The sequence below is a fragment of the Lissotriton helveticus genome, chromosome 5_1, assembly GCF_964261635.1.
Source record: "Lissotriton helveticus chromosome 5_1, aLisHel1.1, whole genome shotgun sequence".
Lineage (NCBI taxonomy): Eukaryota > Metazoa > Chordata > Amphibia > Caudata > Salamandridae > Lissotriton > Lissotriton helveticus.
Window position 1 is genome coordinate 1,822,748,915 of NC_136065.1, and position 15,526 is coordinate 1,822,764,440.

At 46.7% G+C, this 15,526-nt stretch overlaps 1 protein-coding gene across 6 annotated transcripts in view; it reads left to right on the forward strand.

The window, feature by feature from the left end:
- The window catches only part of UBTF (upstream binding transcription factor), a 163,773-nt gene that overhangs the window by 18,281 nt on the left and 129,966 nt on the right, over window positions 1–15,526 (forward strand). For all 6 annotated transcript variants that reach the window (XM_078645187.1, XM_078645189.1, XM_078645191.1 and 3 more), the window contains exon 3: window positions 14,240–14,415. In XM_078645187.1, coding sequence (XP_078501313.1) covers window positions 14,240–14,415 — 176 coding nt within the window. The remainder of the gene's footprint in view (window positions 1–14,239; window positions 14,416–15,526) is intronic.

The following is a 15,526-nucleotide window of genomic DNA, read 5'->3' on the forward strand; positions in this document are numbered from 1 at the left end:
AAATCAGAAGAAGCAATCAGTACAATCAGGTAAATCATGCATAGGGTGCAATGTGATCTAACGATCTGTGCATTAAAAACAAGTAGAGGTATAATACTGTAATAAAAGGCATACATTCACTAGTTGATAATAATCTAAATAGGCCATTTCTTAGGGTGCTATATGAGCTAACGATCGGTGCATTATAAACAAATAGAAGTATAGTACTGCAATAAAAGGCATTCACTCGCTAATTAATAGTAGTCTTTCTAATTAATAGTAGTATTTCTTAGGATGCTATATGGGCTAACTATCGGTGCATTAAAAGTGATTGGAGGTATGATACCGCAAAGTGGCAGACATCCGCTAATTAATATTAGCCTAATGAGGGTTTCCCTAGGGTGAGTTCAAGTGGTGAGAAAGACTAGTCCAGAATGGCCGACAAAGAGAGAGAGAGAGGGAGAGACCAGTCTAAGATGGCAGCCAAAATGCAAGGATTCCAGAGTTTGGTTTCTCTTTCTACTCTGGGGATGTCGAATTAGTCCATCTTCCATGTTGATTGAGGGGGAGAGCAGAGTTCAGCTTCTATGCTGCTAGATGGTGGCTTATCTCTGTTTTGCTGCTCCCTGACCGCGTTGGTATGTAGCTTCATGGTGGGCAGGGGGGCGATTTATGGTTCCAGCTTTATGGCCCCAGCCATGTTAGCAATGGAGAGTGAAAAGCCCGCGAAAATACCAGTCACATAGAAGTCCGGGCAAAGCGTAAAAAAAGCCTGCATGAGTGTTTGATATGATGTGATTGCAAGTAGTTGCCATTCGCGTCGCCCCTGAGGCTGTTTAAATAGTTTTGTGTGCTGTGTTCCAGGCAGAGAGTGAAAAGACCTGCATGGGAATTTTGCTCTGCGTGCCGATGGGCAAATAGCTCTGCGTGCCGTTACCTTAGAAATCACCACTGACGCTGCTGCTCACATCAGGCTTCTCCCAAGTTGCGCAGAGGTTGCCCCCGACACACCGGTAAATAGAGCATACCGGCAGTGTGAGGGGGGAGGGGGGGGAAGCCTCCCGCCCCCCGCCCAAAAAGCTGCCACAAACATTCGGACACTGTCGCACCGGAGCCGCTCCAGATGCCCCCATTCGGTACTCACCGAACCACTGGACGGCGGGGGGGGGAGGGGGAGGTCTTCCGTCGAAACACTGCTGAAAACACACCCCGGGGCACACCGTATCCGCTCCAGACACCGACCGCTCCGTCTTGAAACCTTCCTTGGAGGGGGGGCGCTTGTTCACCTGCGCTGGCTCAGTCGACGCCGACCCCCTTCCTCAGCGTCACCGATCCTGTGCTGCCGAGGGTGCCCGCCAAATCATCCGTGTGTGACTTTGGGCTTCTCGGGAAGGGTCAGCAACCGAACTCCAATGCCCTCCTCCGCCTTGTAGCGGGGGACCATGTCCAACTCTCCGACGTCGTCAAGCTGTCTGGACTAGGCTCCTGGAGTTTCAACCGAGCTCCAGTGCCCTCCTCCGCCTTGTCGCGGGGGACCACTTCCAGTGGTTGAAGCGGTTTGGGGACTGGAGGAAGCGCAGCTGCGCAATTGTACTTTTGGACATTGAATTTCAAATACGGACTATGCAGCAAATATTCCCCCTTCCACTCTACTCCTGCGCTACCTTCCATTGCACTGATGTGGCACGCTGGACCTTGTAGGCGCCGAACATCAAGCGGACTACAAGTGGTGTATGCATTATGAGGTTAACGTAGTGAGAGGAGCTGCGGTCTGTTGGTGAGAAGGCAGGACATATCTTCCTCACTCACATCCGTCCACACAAGCACACGCACCTGGCGCTGAAGAGGCGAAGAACGCCGAAATGCATCCGCCATAAGAAGAGAACATTCTCTCCGTGTTTTTGTGCAGCCTAATAAAGCGCTTCCAATCCGTTCCCCAGCTGTGGCCTTACTCGTTCTTTGAAGGAGTGGAGTATGATATATATATATATATATATATATATATATATATATATATATACACACACACAGAGCCGAGCAGGGAGGACTTGTGCTAGGGGGAGGGCAGTGTACAGATGCAGCTCTTTGTCCAAGCTTGGTGGCTGCTTAGGGATCTCTGAGGTGTAGGTAGGCAGCGGGCCCAAGGAAAATGTCAATGTGTGATAGGAACTGGGGATCGGAAACCTGCAGTCAGAATGTCAGCTGCTCTGCAAGCTTGTGGACATAGCTCTTCTTTGCCCCCCAGGCCGTTCAGGAGCATCGAGGGCAGCAGCGGACTCTGGGAGGGCCTCCAATCCAGGCAGCAATCTTTGCATGGGCGCCAGGGGGACCCGCGCCGCACCCAGCGTCTGCCGCAGCAAGCAGGCCGGGGCCCGAAGCAAGACCCAAACCCACCTCCGCAGCCCGGGCCTCGGCCGCGCCCCAGCCCCACTCACGGCAGGCGGGCGTTCGGGATCACGACGCGCCCCAGCCAGTGCCTCTCTGATTAAGGTGCTAAACCCAGAATGGAAATATATAGTACTGGGCCTCCTCGCACAGAAACATACTCCCTGGAAGGGTTTCCAGCTCACCTCTTATTCCCCTGTGTGAGACTGTATGTTTATGGGCTCATGCAAAGAGCATCAAAATACATATAACAAAGGGCATTGTGTAGGTTAGTTACTGTCCCTAAAGTCGAGGATAGACGAGCGTTAGCAAAGCCATTTGGTCTGGTATTTTTTTATCAGCCTCCTGGCTTTGTCAGTACTTGTGTTGTCATAGTTTTTCTAAAATTATAATGTTGGGGAAGCAGCCGGACCCTCATCAAACTTTATTTTTTTTTAAACCTACTAAAAGCAAAAATGTTTTTGGTCTCAATAATCATACTTTGCCGTAGTAGTCCCTGTCACTGAAGGAAACTACTTATATGTGGTTGTGCTGCTTGTGAAAGGGCAGAATAATGTCACTCACAGTAAAGCTCGCCAGTGGCTGCTCACCCATTGCCCTGTGCTGTATGCTAACGCCAGACCTGAAGATGGAGCACAAATAACTGTACGGATAAATATGGAAGAGTTTCCAAGGTTCAGTTTCCTATAGTGTGTATTGCTGGCTATTCTATGCAGTGAGTGTAACGCCTAAGGAGTTATAGTGTCTGTATGCGTTCTTCGGCACTGATTATGAGTTGGACCGAGTGGAATTTCTGTATGGAATTCTGCTCTGCCAGAGTCTGAGTCGGCTGGTGTTCTGCATTTGTTTTTGCTGGGTGTTGGAACACAGGACCCCATTTTACTTTACAGTATTTCACTGTAAAATCGCAGCTAAGCCTCTTTCTTATGGCCTGGGGTGCATACAATAACCCCACCCACTCGTCGCCCCGCCTCCGTCAGGAATTAGCTTGCACTTCCCTCCTGCTCCACCTCACACAAAGGCATCAGAGTACATTTATCACCTGCTCAGGGTAGATGGTAAATGTATGTCTTAGCCCCACAGAATTGAGAAGGCCCTGTGGTTTTATGATCAGTAAATTTGTTCTACACAGTTGTTGAACAGTACTGGGGCAGTCTTAGTACATAGTAACATAATTTCACTCCGGCAGTACTATGCAACTCCTAGTCAGGGCCTTGCAATAATGGTGTATATTTTTTGCCCCCTCTCTCTCATGTGTTGCTTCCCTCATCAAATCACCTTATTGCCCCTACTTTCTCGCCCCTCCCCCCCATTGGACTAGATGGTCCCTCTCCTCCAGCTAGTTGATTGGTTCCCCTGTATGAAAGAGATGACGCCCATTGCTTACTATTGGTTGGCTTCATTCTTACTCATTCGCTCACATTTTCGGACACAACTTTTTATTTTTGTTTAAGCACTCTTCATGAGTGCGTGGGTTTTTCAGCGATCTCCCTTGTGCATTTCTCCCCCTTTGTATTCTTGCTCTCCCTCCTTCCTTCTGTTGTCTGTGTGCTTGCCCTAGACCCCAAACCTCTGCTGCTCCCCACCCTTCACTCCCACTCTCAGTTGTCAGTGCTTATCACGAGCCCATTCCCCCACCTGTCTGGGTTCTTGAACCCTGCCCCTCCTGCTTACCCTCTTTCTGTCTGGTTGCCCTCGCACTTTCTGCCTACCTCCCTGACCACTCTTCATTGTCCTTCTGCTTTCCCCAACCCCTCCGACTCACCCTCCATTCTCTGTGAGCTTGCCCCCAGTCTCTTCCACCTACCATCCTTAGTCTGTTTGCTTGCCCCAACACCTCCTGTCGATCTGCCTGCCCCAAGTTCTCCCACCCACCCTCTATTGTCCATGTGCTTTCTCCCAGGCCCTCCCTTGCATCCTACGTTGTCAGTCCACTTGTCTCCAGAACCTCTAGTCCTCCCTCCATTGTTTGTATGCCCCCCAGGCCCTCCCTAGTACCCTCCATTGTCCATGTAGTGAACATCTGTTGTCCATGTGTTGCCCCATGCCCATCCCGGCCTCTCTTAATTGTCTGTGTGCTCAACCAGCCTCTGTTGTCCACCTGCTTGTCCCCAGCCCCTCCCGCCCACCCTCCAGTGGCTGTGTGCTTCCATATCCCTTCTCGCCTGTCCTCCCTTCCACCCTCTGTGTTGGTTTGGGACAACGCAGCTAAAATGTTATTTACTAAAATACTATGACACAGCACTCTAAAAGACACTTGTAAATACTGCATTCGTGCAGGCCATGTCCTAGTGCTTTAAAAAAAAATTGTAGCCATGCAGCACAACAATTGCAATGCTTTTTTACATGGCTACTAAACATTGCCAAAGCCAATAGCTCTCATGTGCAAGAACTGTTGGTTTTGGCAATGCTTGTTTTCTCCCCCCTCTCCCAATGATGAACTGCACCTGTTTAAAAAAAAAAATGAGCAAAACCACTATGTCTGCATTGGTAAAGCCAAAAAGCAAGTTCATTTGTCTTTGCAAATCCTGTTGGTGTTTCGGATTAGTAAATAAACCCCAAAGTGAAGTTCAGCCCCAGTGTGGGTGCGTTATTGAGGTAAATGAGCATTTTCTATATACACTGTTGGAAGACAGTTGTAATATTAACAAGCATTACCGATGCAATAGGTCTCCTATTTATGTGAGTTTAAGCTATTGGCGTTGTAAATGACAATGCCTTTTATTTATGTTTTAAAAACAAAAAAAAGGCATTGTTATTTGCAATGTCAATAGTTCAAACGCGCGTAAATGCGAGACCTATTGCATTGCAAATGCTTGTTAGATTAGTGAGTAAAAGCGCTCCCTTTCGTCCTGCGCTGCAAATTAATGAAATAAACAAGCAAGGCCACTAAAGTGAAAGCGGACCGCACTGCAAATACAAAAAAAAATAGGGCTGACCGTGTAACACCACAAGTAAAAGATCCAGTCCACAAGGGAGGTAACAAATGGTGACGGGGCGGTAACAGGAGGGACTAACAAGCCTCATTATCAATCGGAAGCCAGCATTTACCAAGGACCATGACACCAGCCAATCAAAAATATGGACGGAGAGAAGGCGAGGCTTCCACAGCATTCTCGACTACTGTATGCCTCACAGAGCGAGCAGTGTATGCATGCTGCCGCTAGGCTCGACCTAAAAACTGACACCTAGTGTTTGGAAGTAAAAATTGTTTCCAGCCTTACAGGACTGGATATGAGATTGTGTTTCTTTCTAAATATGAGCATATTCTGGATATTAGAACTGGCAGACATTGATTATCTGAATATATTGCATTATTACCTATGCATGAAACCGTGTGATAATATGAATCTTATTAATACTAACCTTTTTTTGCCTTCTGAGATGTCAGATGTCTGTATGTTTTCGGTTTAGGGCATGTCGGCCTGCTTGGCTTGTTGTTTTATTGTAGCATGCTTTCTAGAACTGCAACCGGAGATGCTTAGCACCAAACCCTCTTCTTTTTTCATGAAGTTTATAATCACCGTTTCACGTTATAAGATGTTTAAATAAAAAACCCAGTTTATTTGTTCTACAAATTAACAAAATGTGATTATGGAACACTAGTAAAAACACAGTCCCGGATGGTGCGGGTTGCAAAGGTGACGCCTCTGCAAGTAAAGGGCACGACCCGAGTATTACGGGCCACGGACGGCGCATAGCTACAAACTGGCACTGATCTTTTATGTTCACGTTTTTTAAACAGCGAAGATTACGCATAGAGTGTACCTCTGGGTCGAGTTTGCGCTATATAAATCTGCCTAAAAAAATACGCGTGAATAGCGCTTGTGTTTTTACGCATTCTGCTACTACCAGCGAGCACAAAATTATGATGATAAAAATGCACAAACCGGTTAAAGAAAAAGCTGCACTGATCAGTTTTGCATCCATGCGTAGAGATGAGCCCCGCTTCGGTGCAAACCTTATTCTTCTGGGGAGATTCGGTGGGCTGGATTAACACAGAGCGTGTGGCCGCTGAAGCGACCGGGGCAGAAAGGGGGAGGGACTCACAAGGAACATTTCAAAATAAGTTTATCTGATAGGGCGGTGAAAGTATAATAAGGCACCCTGTAGTGGAGGAGATGACACAAAAACATAGGAAAATAAAACAAACGAACAATAAGGGCGGTCTATAACAGAAAGAGAGGAACAGAGCTGGACTTAAGGACCACTAAAGCCTGACACCTTGCGGGGTTTGTCCTGGTGGGCTGGGTCAGCTGACCCCCACTGACGTCACGTTCTACTTCCATAAGGCGCCGAGGAGCAACTCTGCCCCTTACCATGCTGCTGTGATGAAGAAGAGGGGTTGGGGGTGGGGGGCATGAGAGTGCAGCCCCAATCCCTGGTGATGAGGGGGATGAGCCATAGCTCTGTAGTAACAGACACAAGCTGCGAGGAGAGGTGAGAAACCATGGACATTCCCTCAAGGACGAATCACAGCTAAAAAAACAAGCGCGCACGCTAAAGTGAAAGCGGACCGCGCTGAAAATTGTGCTTATCGACTTATGAAGGAGTCTGTGTAACACCACCAGTAAAAGATCCAGTCCTCATGGGAGGTAACAAATGGCGGCAGGGCAGTAACAAGGGGGGATTAACCAGCCTCATTATCAATCAGAAGCCCACATTTACCAAGGACAATGACACCAGACAATGAAAAGTATGGGCGAGGCTTACACACCGTAGTCTACTACTGTATGCGTCGCAGTGCGAGCAGCGCGAGCAGCGCATGTGCGCTGCAAAGCTATGCTCGACCTAAAAGCACTACGGGAGGCAGTTGAAGTCATGCACATCAGTGACGGTGTGTAAAACAAGTTAATCAATGCATTTGTACTGCTTATGGGCAAAATTCGATTGTGGTATATTTTATAAAACTAACCAACCTGCCTGGTTTCAGACTTTTTTCACTGAAGCAACACACGTACAGTTCATATAAGTGTGCACTGAATGGAACCTACATAGCACTTAAGAAATCCTGCAATTAAAATGCATGCGTCAGTGGTGAAGGGAAATACACAGTCTGATACCTGTCTGGCTTTTATGTTTTGCGAGGAAAAGGGGTGTATTACATGGTGTGGTAGTCCAACCTCACTGTGTAATACACTAGCGAACCCCTTTAGGAACCTTGAGTTTCATCTGTCAAACCCATAGCTCAATCCTGGGTAGCTGTGGCACTGAGTAGCAAGGCTTACACAGAGTAGCCAGTGTTAAGCATTTAAACAGCACCAAAACAATTGAAGAACAAATCGACAGAACACTCAAGAAATCTGAAACCAATTTATAAAAAATAGGTTGTATTTTTATAATAATTGAGACGCAAGAATGAAAAAGGTCCACTGGAGGGTTCTGGAGATATAGATTTTATAACCAATAATAAATCAGTGCGATTTCACTCCGCCACAAACACACCTCGGCAGAATCAACAAATTGGACACTTAGAAACCTTTTCAAAGAAAACTTGGTGCGATGAATTCCGTCAGGGCGCTATTCTTGGGGACCAGCAATGTCTTCAAAAACAGCTACCTTCACACTTGAAGCAGTCCTTCAGCAGTTCCAGACACTTAATGTGTTGCAATGGATTCCTAAGGAGTGGCCTTGATGCAAGGGATGAAGGATGCTAAAATTGCTTGAAGGATGCTATGGATGTGACATGGTCAACTGCTGTTTTCCTGCAGGGATTCCCTGGTCCACAAAGATGGGGTGTTGGGGGCCCTTGTTGCAGGGTCGAAATCCCACAAAGTCCACTCTGATTTGGCCAAAGTCCAGTCACCACTGAATTACCAGTCACCTGCTGTATCCGTCACAGGCCAGTCCTTCATGGATTGATAACTCACCTTCTGAGGGTTTCCAGCAGCTCATCGACTGCACTATCCGGCTCAGCGAACTCCGGTGCAACTCTGTGCTGCACGGCGACTGTGGTAGCGGCTTTAAGACTTTAGTCAACCAACATGCCCTAGCAGGCTTCTTCAGCTGTTGTGTCCTTGTGCTTTGAACAGGAGGTTTTTTCTTGGCTTGATGGGCTCTTGTGACAACTTCTCCTTGAGCAGTATACAGCAGGCACAGTGCTTCTCTTCGCTAGCCACCAGGAGCAGTACTCGTCTGTGCAATCTCTTTATTGCTCCCTCTGCAGCAGGGCAGTCTTTCTTCCAAGTCGGTAGAGATCTGAGGTCTGGGTGCCAGGAGGGCCCTCTTTATGCTTCGAAAGTGCCTTCGGGACAGGATTTGATTGGTAGCCAATGGGCTTCCAGGTTCCCTCCGACCTGGTGACCACTTCCTGTGGAGTGTGGCATCTGGCTATCCCATGAGGCACCATTCTTCCACACCACACCCACGATGGCAAGACCCCGCTCTGTGTTCAGACCTACTTAGCCCACCCCAGGAGTGTGGCTACCTCAGGGCTACACACCCCTGGGGCAATTTGTTTGGCAAATAGTTTCCCCTCTCTGCTTCCCATGCCAGCTCTCTACCTCAACAGTGGAGCAGCCCTCCCCCCTGGTGTTACACATCTGTCCTTCAAAGGCAGCTTCATCCTTGAAGCTTGCCTTTTAGGGTTAACACCCAAGTGGCTTCCTGTAGGAGAGAGATGACACCTGCCTGGCCTAGAATCCCCTATTGTTCCCCTTCCTGAGAGTCATTGGCACATCTCTCCAGGATGCCAGAAACCTGCCTTGAGGAGCAGGCTCCATATCTTACCGGAAAGGCACAGAAGTTTTAAAGACAACAAAGTGGCAACTTTGCTAAAGCTGAACATGGCAACAAGTTACATTCATTTCGACGAGATACAAGTCAGGCTTAATGTAACAAGTTGTTTGATACTTTGTAATGCTCACTATTGTCACACAGGAGTTAGCACAGCTGAGGGATCAGCATGTAACTCTTTACTCGCCAATTTGGCGGCATAGGGGCAGATGCATAAAGAAACTGCTTTGCGATTTCCTAATTGCGAATCTTTACGATTTGCAATTAGGAAATTGCAAAACGGAATGCAGGAAAGTGTGTGGAACACTTTTAGTGATTCTTAGGGGATTGCAAATTAACTACCTCGTGAATATTAATGAGGTAGGTTGCAAAAATCACACGGATGGTGGCCTGCTGGCCTCAGCAGACCACCATGTCTGTGATTACTTTTAAATAAAGCAAATTTTTTATTTACAACCTGCATTGCTTAATGGAAAAAGTTTTCTTTTCATTTCTTAAGAGCCAACAGTGGTTTGTGGGTCCACTGCCTGCTCTTGAAAAATTATTTTACAAACGTTCACATAGGGGAAGAGGTCCCTTGGGGATTCCTTCCCATTAGCGAATGAATTACCACCTACTTGAAGTAGATGGTAAAATGTGAATGTTTTGCAACCGCATTCACAGTCACAAAACATTTATGCATACAACTAGGATTCGCTATTTGGAAGGGACGCCCTAAACACGCCCCTTCCAAATAGTGAATTGCTAACCCGTTTTCGGTATTAGGTTACAGAATAAAAAAATTGTGTTTGCTGCATCAGAATCATTTTTTGCAATCGCAAAGGGGCCGATTCTGCCCATTTGCAAGGAGAAAAATATTTAATGCATCTGGCCCCAAGTCTTCCCACAGTAAAAACTGTTGTTTTGCGTATTTTAGTGTCAGGACATGTAAAGTGCATGCCCTGTCTGTGTCATAAGTTGCACCCCTTCCTATAGGAATTTGACTCAGAGACTTGATCTGTTGAAAACCAACTGGAGATCGTGATGCAGGGAATCCACAAAATAGTAGCGAACCTCATAGCACCCCTGGAGTCTACCCAATGCCTACACACATAGCCACCAACAATAAACACACGGTCCAACAGCACAGCTGGAACACGACCCCCTTATTGAACCAAACACAAAGACCCAAAATAACAAGCGATACTGTTTCCTTGAGTGAGACTGTTCTCGCCAAATTCTATGACTCAACTTCATCTATCAACCTCCACTCCAAGATTCAGGTTATCACGGGATTCGGAAGAGACTGCATCGTACACAGAACGTCGAGGCCTCCAGCCCTCAAGAATATCCCCAGGGCTCCCCGAACGAAGGCAATAAGGGGACGATCAACTGCATGCTCATAAACTGTAGTTCTGCCACCAGACACGCAACAGAATTGGCAGAAACCATCCTCACCCATGACGTAGACATATGACCTATCTACAACAGAACTGACCTCACACTACAACGCAACCATGACCTCCATACTTGAACAAATGGCTCCTTTGAAACAAAAAAGAGTCAGGAACATCCCATTAAGATCCTGGTTCAACACAGACCTAAGCGCGGAAAGAAGACAACTAAGCTGCAGAGAGAGACTGCCAGAACAACCCGTCCACAGTCCACCTTGCTCAACTCAAAACGGTACGCAAGAAATATAAAAAGCACACCAAGAAAGAAAAAACTTCCTTCTGCGGAGCACTAGACAACGCCAAAAATTGTCCCAAAGAACTCTTCTATCTCATTAGGCAACAAACTTCTTAGCCCCCCTTAACCTTAGTGCACGCCTCTAAAGCTTTTTGACAACTTTGTCAACTTCTTTAACGACAAAGTCCCGAAGATCGAGCTCTCCCTAGACGACCACCTCCGTCTAACCAGGGAAAGCCAGCCTCATGGCAAAGATAAAAACATCCCACCCAGGCACCGCACCTCCAACTGGAAGTCGTTCAACCCCATCTCTGAAGATGAAATCATCGAAATGATTACCAAATCCAATCCCTCGTCCCACATTGAGGACCCTATCCCTGCCCAACTGGCAACAAAACTCAAACACACCCTTGCCCCACTCTGGACCAAGATCATAAACAGCTCACAACCGGAATCATGCCAGACTGTCTCAAAATTGGCCGAATCATGCCAATACCAAATAAAAAACGGGCGCTGACCCAAATATCCTAAATAATTTCAGGCCTGTATCCAATCTCCCATTCTTAGCTAAAATCCTAGAAAGATGCGTTCTCCTCCAACTTACACATGGACAGCAACTCCCTGCGAGACCCTCATCCATCTGGTTTCAGAAAAGGCTGCAGCACGGAGACAGTGATCCTGAATGTCTTTTATGATGTCCACAAATCACTCGATATGGACAGATGCTGTCTGCTCATACTCCTGGACTTATCGGCTACCTTCGACACGGTAGACCACGAATTGCTCATTACTGCACTCCGAGAAAGTGTTGGAGCGGAAGAGGTGGTCTTACATAGGTTTTCCTCCTTCGTGCGGAACTGCTCCCAAAGAATATAAATTAAAAACTTCACGTCTGACTTACTAGCCATAAGGAGGGGCGTTCCGCAAGGATCCGTCCTCTCCCCATCACTATAAAACATCTACATGGATCCCCTTACCACCATACTCAAAAAAGCCAACATCCCCTTCCACCTCTATGCAGACGATACACAGATCTACCTAGAAACTTCCTCCATGGCTGGGATTCTGAGACTAAACGACACCCTAAAAGAAGTCCAACACTGGCTATCGCTCAACCACCTGAAACTCAACCAAGACACAACGGAAATCCTACTCCTATCCAACAAAGAGCAGCCCCCCCCCAAATCACAGAATGGCTAAAAACCATTGATGCGCTCAACTGCAATCGCATCCCTGCTGACTCCGTAAAATCACTCGGAATCACTCTGTACCCAAACGTAGACATGGTCAAACATATCAAGAACACCGCAAAGAGCGCTTTCCTCAGCCTAAAACTACTCCACAAAATAAAACCCTTCATCCCTCCCACTGACCTCCAGCAAGCCACACAATCCCTGGTTCTGTCCAGATTGGACTACGGGAATGCAACCCTCACAGGCACGGCTAAATCTCAATTAGCTCCTCTCCGATCAACTCTAAATGCAGCCGCCAGGTTGGTCATGGGAGAAAAGAAATACGAACACATCTCCCCCGTTCTCAGGGAGCTAAAATGGCTCCCAATCGAAATGCAAGCAAGCTTCAGTACTGCCTGTCTCACTCACAAAGCTCTGCACATGGGCAAACCTGCCTACCTAGCCTCCAAACTCAACAAGGCTGGTCAGACAAGGAATCTCAGGAGCACTAACACTACTTTTCATCCCTCAGAAAACTCGAAAACAAAAAATGTTCACCCTCCTTCTCAGGGAATGCACCCAAAATCTGGAACGCCATCCCAGTCTATTTCCGGACCAACCCCTCCTTCAAAAAATGTAAAAGCCAGCTAAAAGACCTCTACCTCAACCAATCCTCTCCAAAGGGTTAGCTACCGCCTTCAAAACATTTAAAAGCCAGCTAAAGGACCTCTACTTCAACCAATCCTCTCCGAAGGGATAGCTACCGCCCAATGCAGTATCTTGCCCATTGGAGAATATAGTCACGTCGAGATGAAGACTTTTACACCACCTACCTCTTGGCTCATGCCTGTTTCCCCTCACAGAACAGGACTAGCCACAATGCAATTTGTTTACGATTCCTCTACCTCTGGATTCGTCTTTGTCCCCGTCCCTGAACCAGATTTGTTCACGATTCAATGTGTTAACTATTGTGTTTATATTGTTTTACTTTGAACTTGATTACTACATGACAATAAGGTTGTTAAAGCACTCCGATAACTCCGTGTCTGGCCAGCGCTATATAAAACCCTTAAAATGAATAAATACCTTGCCTTTAGAGCTCGGGAGGTCTGCCAGAGGAGTGACTTACAGATATGTTCTGGGGAAGTGTGGCTTTGCCATTGCTTTCAATGGCAACATTGGGCTACCAGTGCACAACTGCTCTAACAGTCTGCAGTGAGGGGTTGGGGGACTTGTTTTACTTGGAGGACCTCCAGTGTGGCACAATCGGTGCTGCAAACCCCTTACATGGCTTGGTACACGTTTACCATTCACTAGGGACTTGCAGGTAAGTTAGACATTTGAAATTAGGTACAGTCAATTCGACATACACTATTAGGGTCAGAGCACTGGCACTGTGTTCTAGTAAGCAAGTCTCTATGCTCTCTCAGAGTGGAAAACCAGCAGCATCAGTCGAAAAACTTGGGGCTGACCATACAAAAAGAGGCATTTCCTCCATTAAATAGGTGATAATGAAGATGTTGGAAATATGCATAGCCCCCACCCTAATGTAATTTTTGTATTGTATTTATTTCAAAATGGGGGAAAAAAGAAGTAAAATGCACAGTTAGGACATCATAGTTACTGTAAGTGTTGCACAAAAGAGGAAATGTAAGCATGTATATTTGTACCTACACATTTGATAAATGTTCTACTTTTTGGGAAATCACTAAAATTCCAAGGTGCGCATCTCAAAACCTAGACGAGTTATAGATTTCCAGATGTATTGTTCCCATATGGAAAAAAAATCCCAATGAGGAAAGTCCTTCTACATTCCCATAAAGTATGCTGGATTTATTAGAGGCTTATATGCACATTTTGAGCACTAAATGTCAGCGTTTGGCTTTTATTGATTCCTTCTTCACTTTCTTTTTTCGTTTTTACAAAAACGATAGAGCAGGGCTAGCGGAAGAGAAACTGTAGGTTACATGGGTGAGTTATTTATACTTAGTCCTGCTTCCACAGTCACTATTCTGATAAAAGAAGGGATAGATTTTCGTGGCATTACCTAAATTAATTTGGCTTTGGGCTATAAGCTAAGAACTACTTGAAAATACGGAGAAAGTTAACGAAAAGCTTACAAAGTGGTTTAGGTATACACCTTGCAAGAGAGATCTAGTGGAGGAAAAACTGAACTATCAACGCAAGGGGCCATGCTGCTGCAGCAGCACCAGTCTTACCTATACAAAAAACCGATCCGTACCCTTCCTCCCTGCACATATTCCATGCCCGTTGTGACATTGTCGGTCTCTTCTGTACAGAGCGCTGGTGCCAGGATGACATGCTGATACTACTGGACAACATGAAGACCAATCTTCCTTCGCTCGACATTGGCAAATTCAAAACCACTGAGTCGCACTTGGACTGGGAGAAGGTGGCTTTTAGGGACTACTCTGGACCTGCGTGTCGACAGAAATGGCTGGAACTCGCGAACGAGGTAGGTAGACACCCATACATACATGTAGAAACGAAGCTGTGTGTGCAGGGGTTTGTAACAGATTGTAGGGTGATTGGAGGAGTGGCTGCAGTGCTTAATTTGTAAAATATGAAGTGCCGGGCTGAAAATGCTGACAAGGAGGCTACAGCCCACTTCTACCTCCGGCGTGCCTAACTTTCAACACCCGCACTGCCTCAGTCTCTATCCTGTAACCATGCTCTGCTGACTGTCCCCTAAGATATGTGTTTTACTTCTTTACCTACACGAACAGATGAGTGTGAAAAGAAAATGTACACCAAATGGAAATGCTTTTTTTGAACATATTAATCAGTTCGGTCTGACTGGGTTTGTTGCAGGTCAGGAGGCTGCTTGAGTACAGCAGGTCATGCCACTGCTAGTGCTGCCTGTAATTAGTTTGGTCCAGTTATGCCGACGGCATAGGCATCCACTGCTCCGCTTGCTGTGACCCTGCCTGCCACAGCACAAGCACTGTCCCCAGCCGCAATGCTTGTGAGACGTGAGAATGGCTGTTGCACCTACCGGGCTCAAGCACACTCAGCAATTAGCATGCTTGGAGGCAGTGCACGGAAACTGCAGGTGACTCCATAGCGCACAAAAGATGCTGTGGGCCACAGCCACATCAAGCACGTTAAGAATAGTAGCAATGCAGGGCTGCATGCCACCACTACAATTACCCAATGGGAGGCTTAAGCTCTGCAGTGGCAGGGTGCAGCAAACTCTGGGAATAGAATGCAAGCCATTTGTTAATGATGACTTCTTGGATTCATGACCGGCATGACGACATCATCACTAAAGTGATGATACACAATTATGCCTGCCTGAACAGATGTATGCCTGCCTATGAAAACATACCAGCCCGTCACCATGCAAGGTGTGTGGTTCTTTTTATTTTAAGTTGGGCAATTAATATTGAGACCACTACCTGCAGGACCAAAAATTGTAGCCCCGGCCCTGAGCACCTGAAAGCACCTGCTCAAATTAAGCACTGGTTGTTCTTGCATATAACATCAACTTGCTTTGGGTGATATGCAAAAAGACATGTCTGCCCTCTGAACCTATTGCTAGCAGCACATCACTGTCAGCAGTGGTT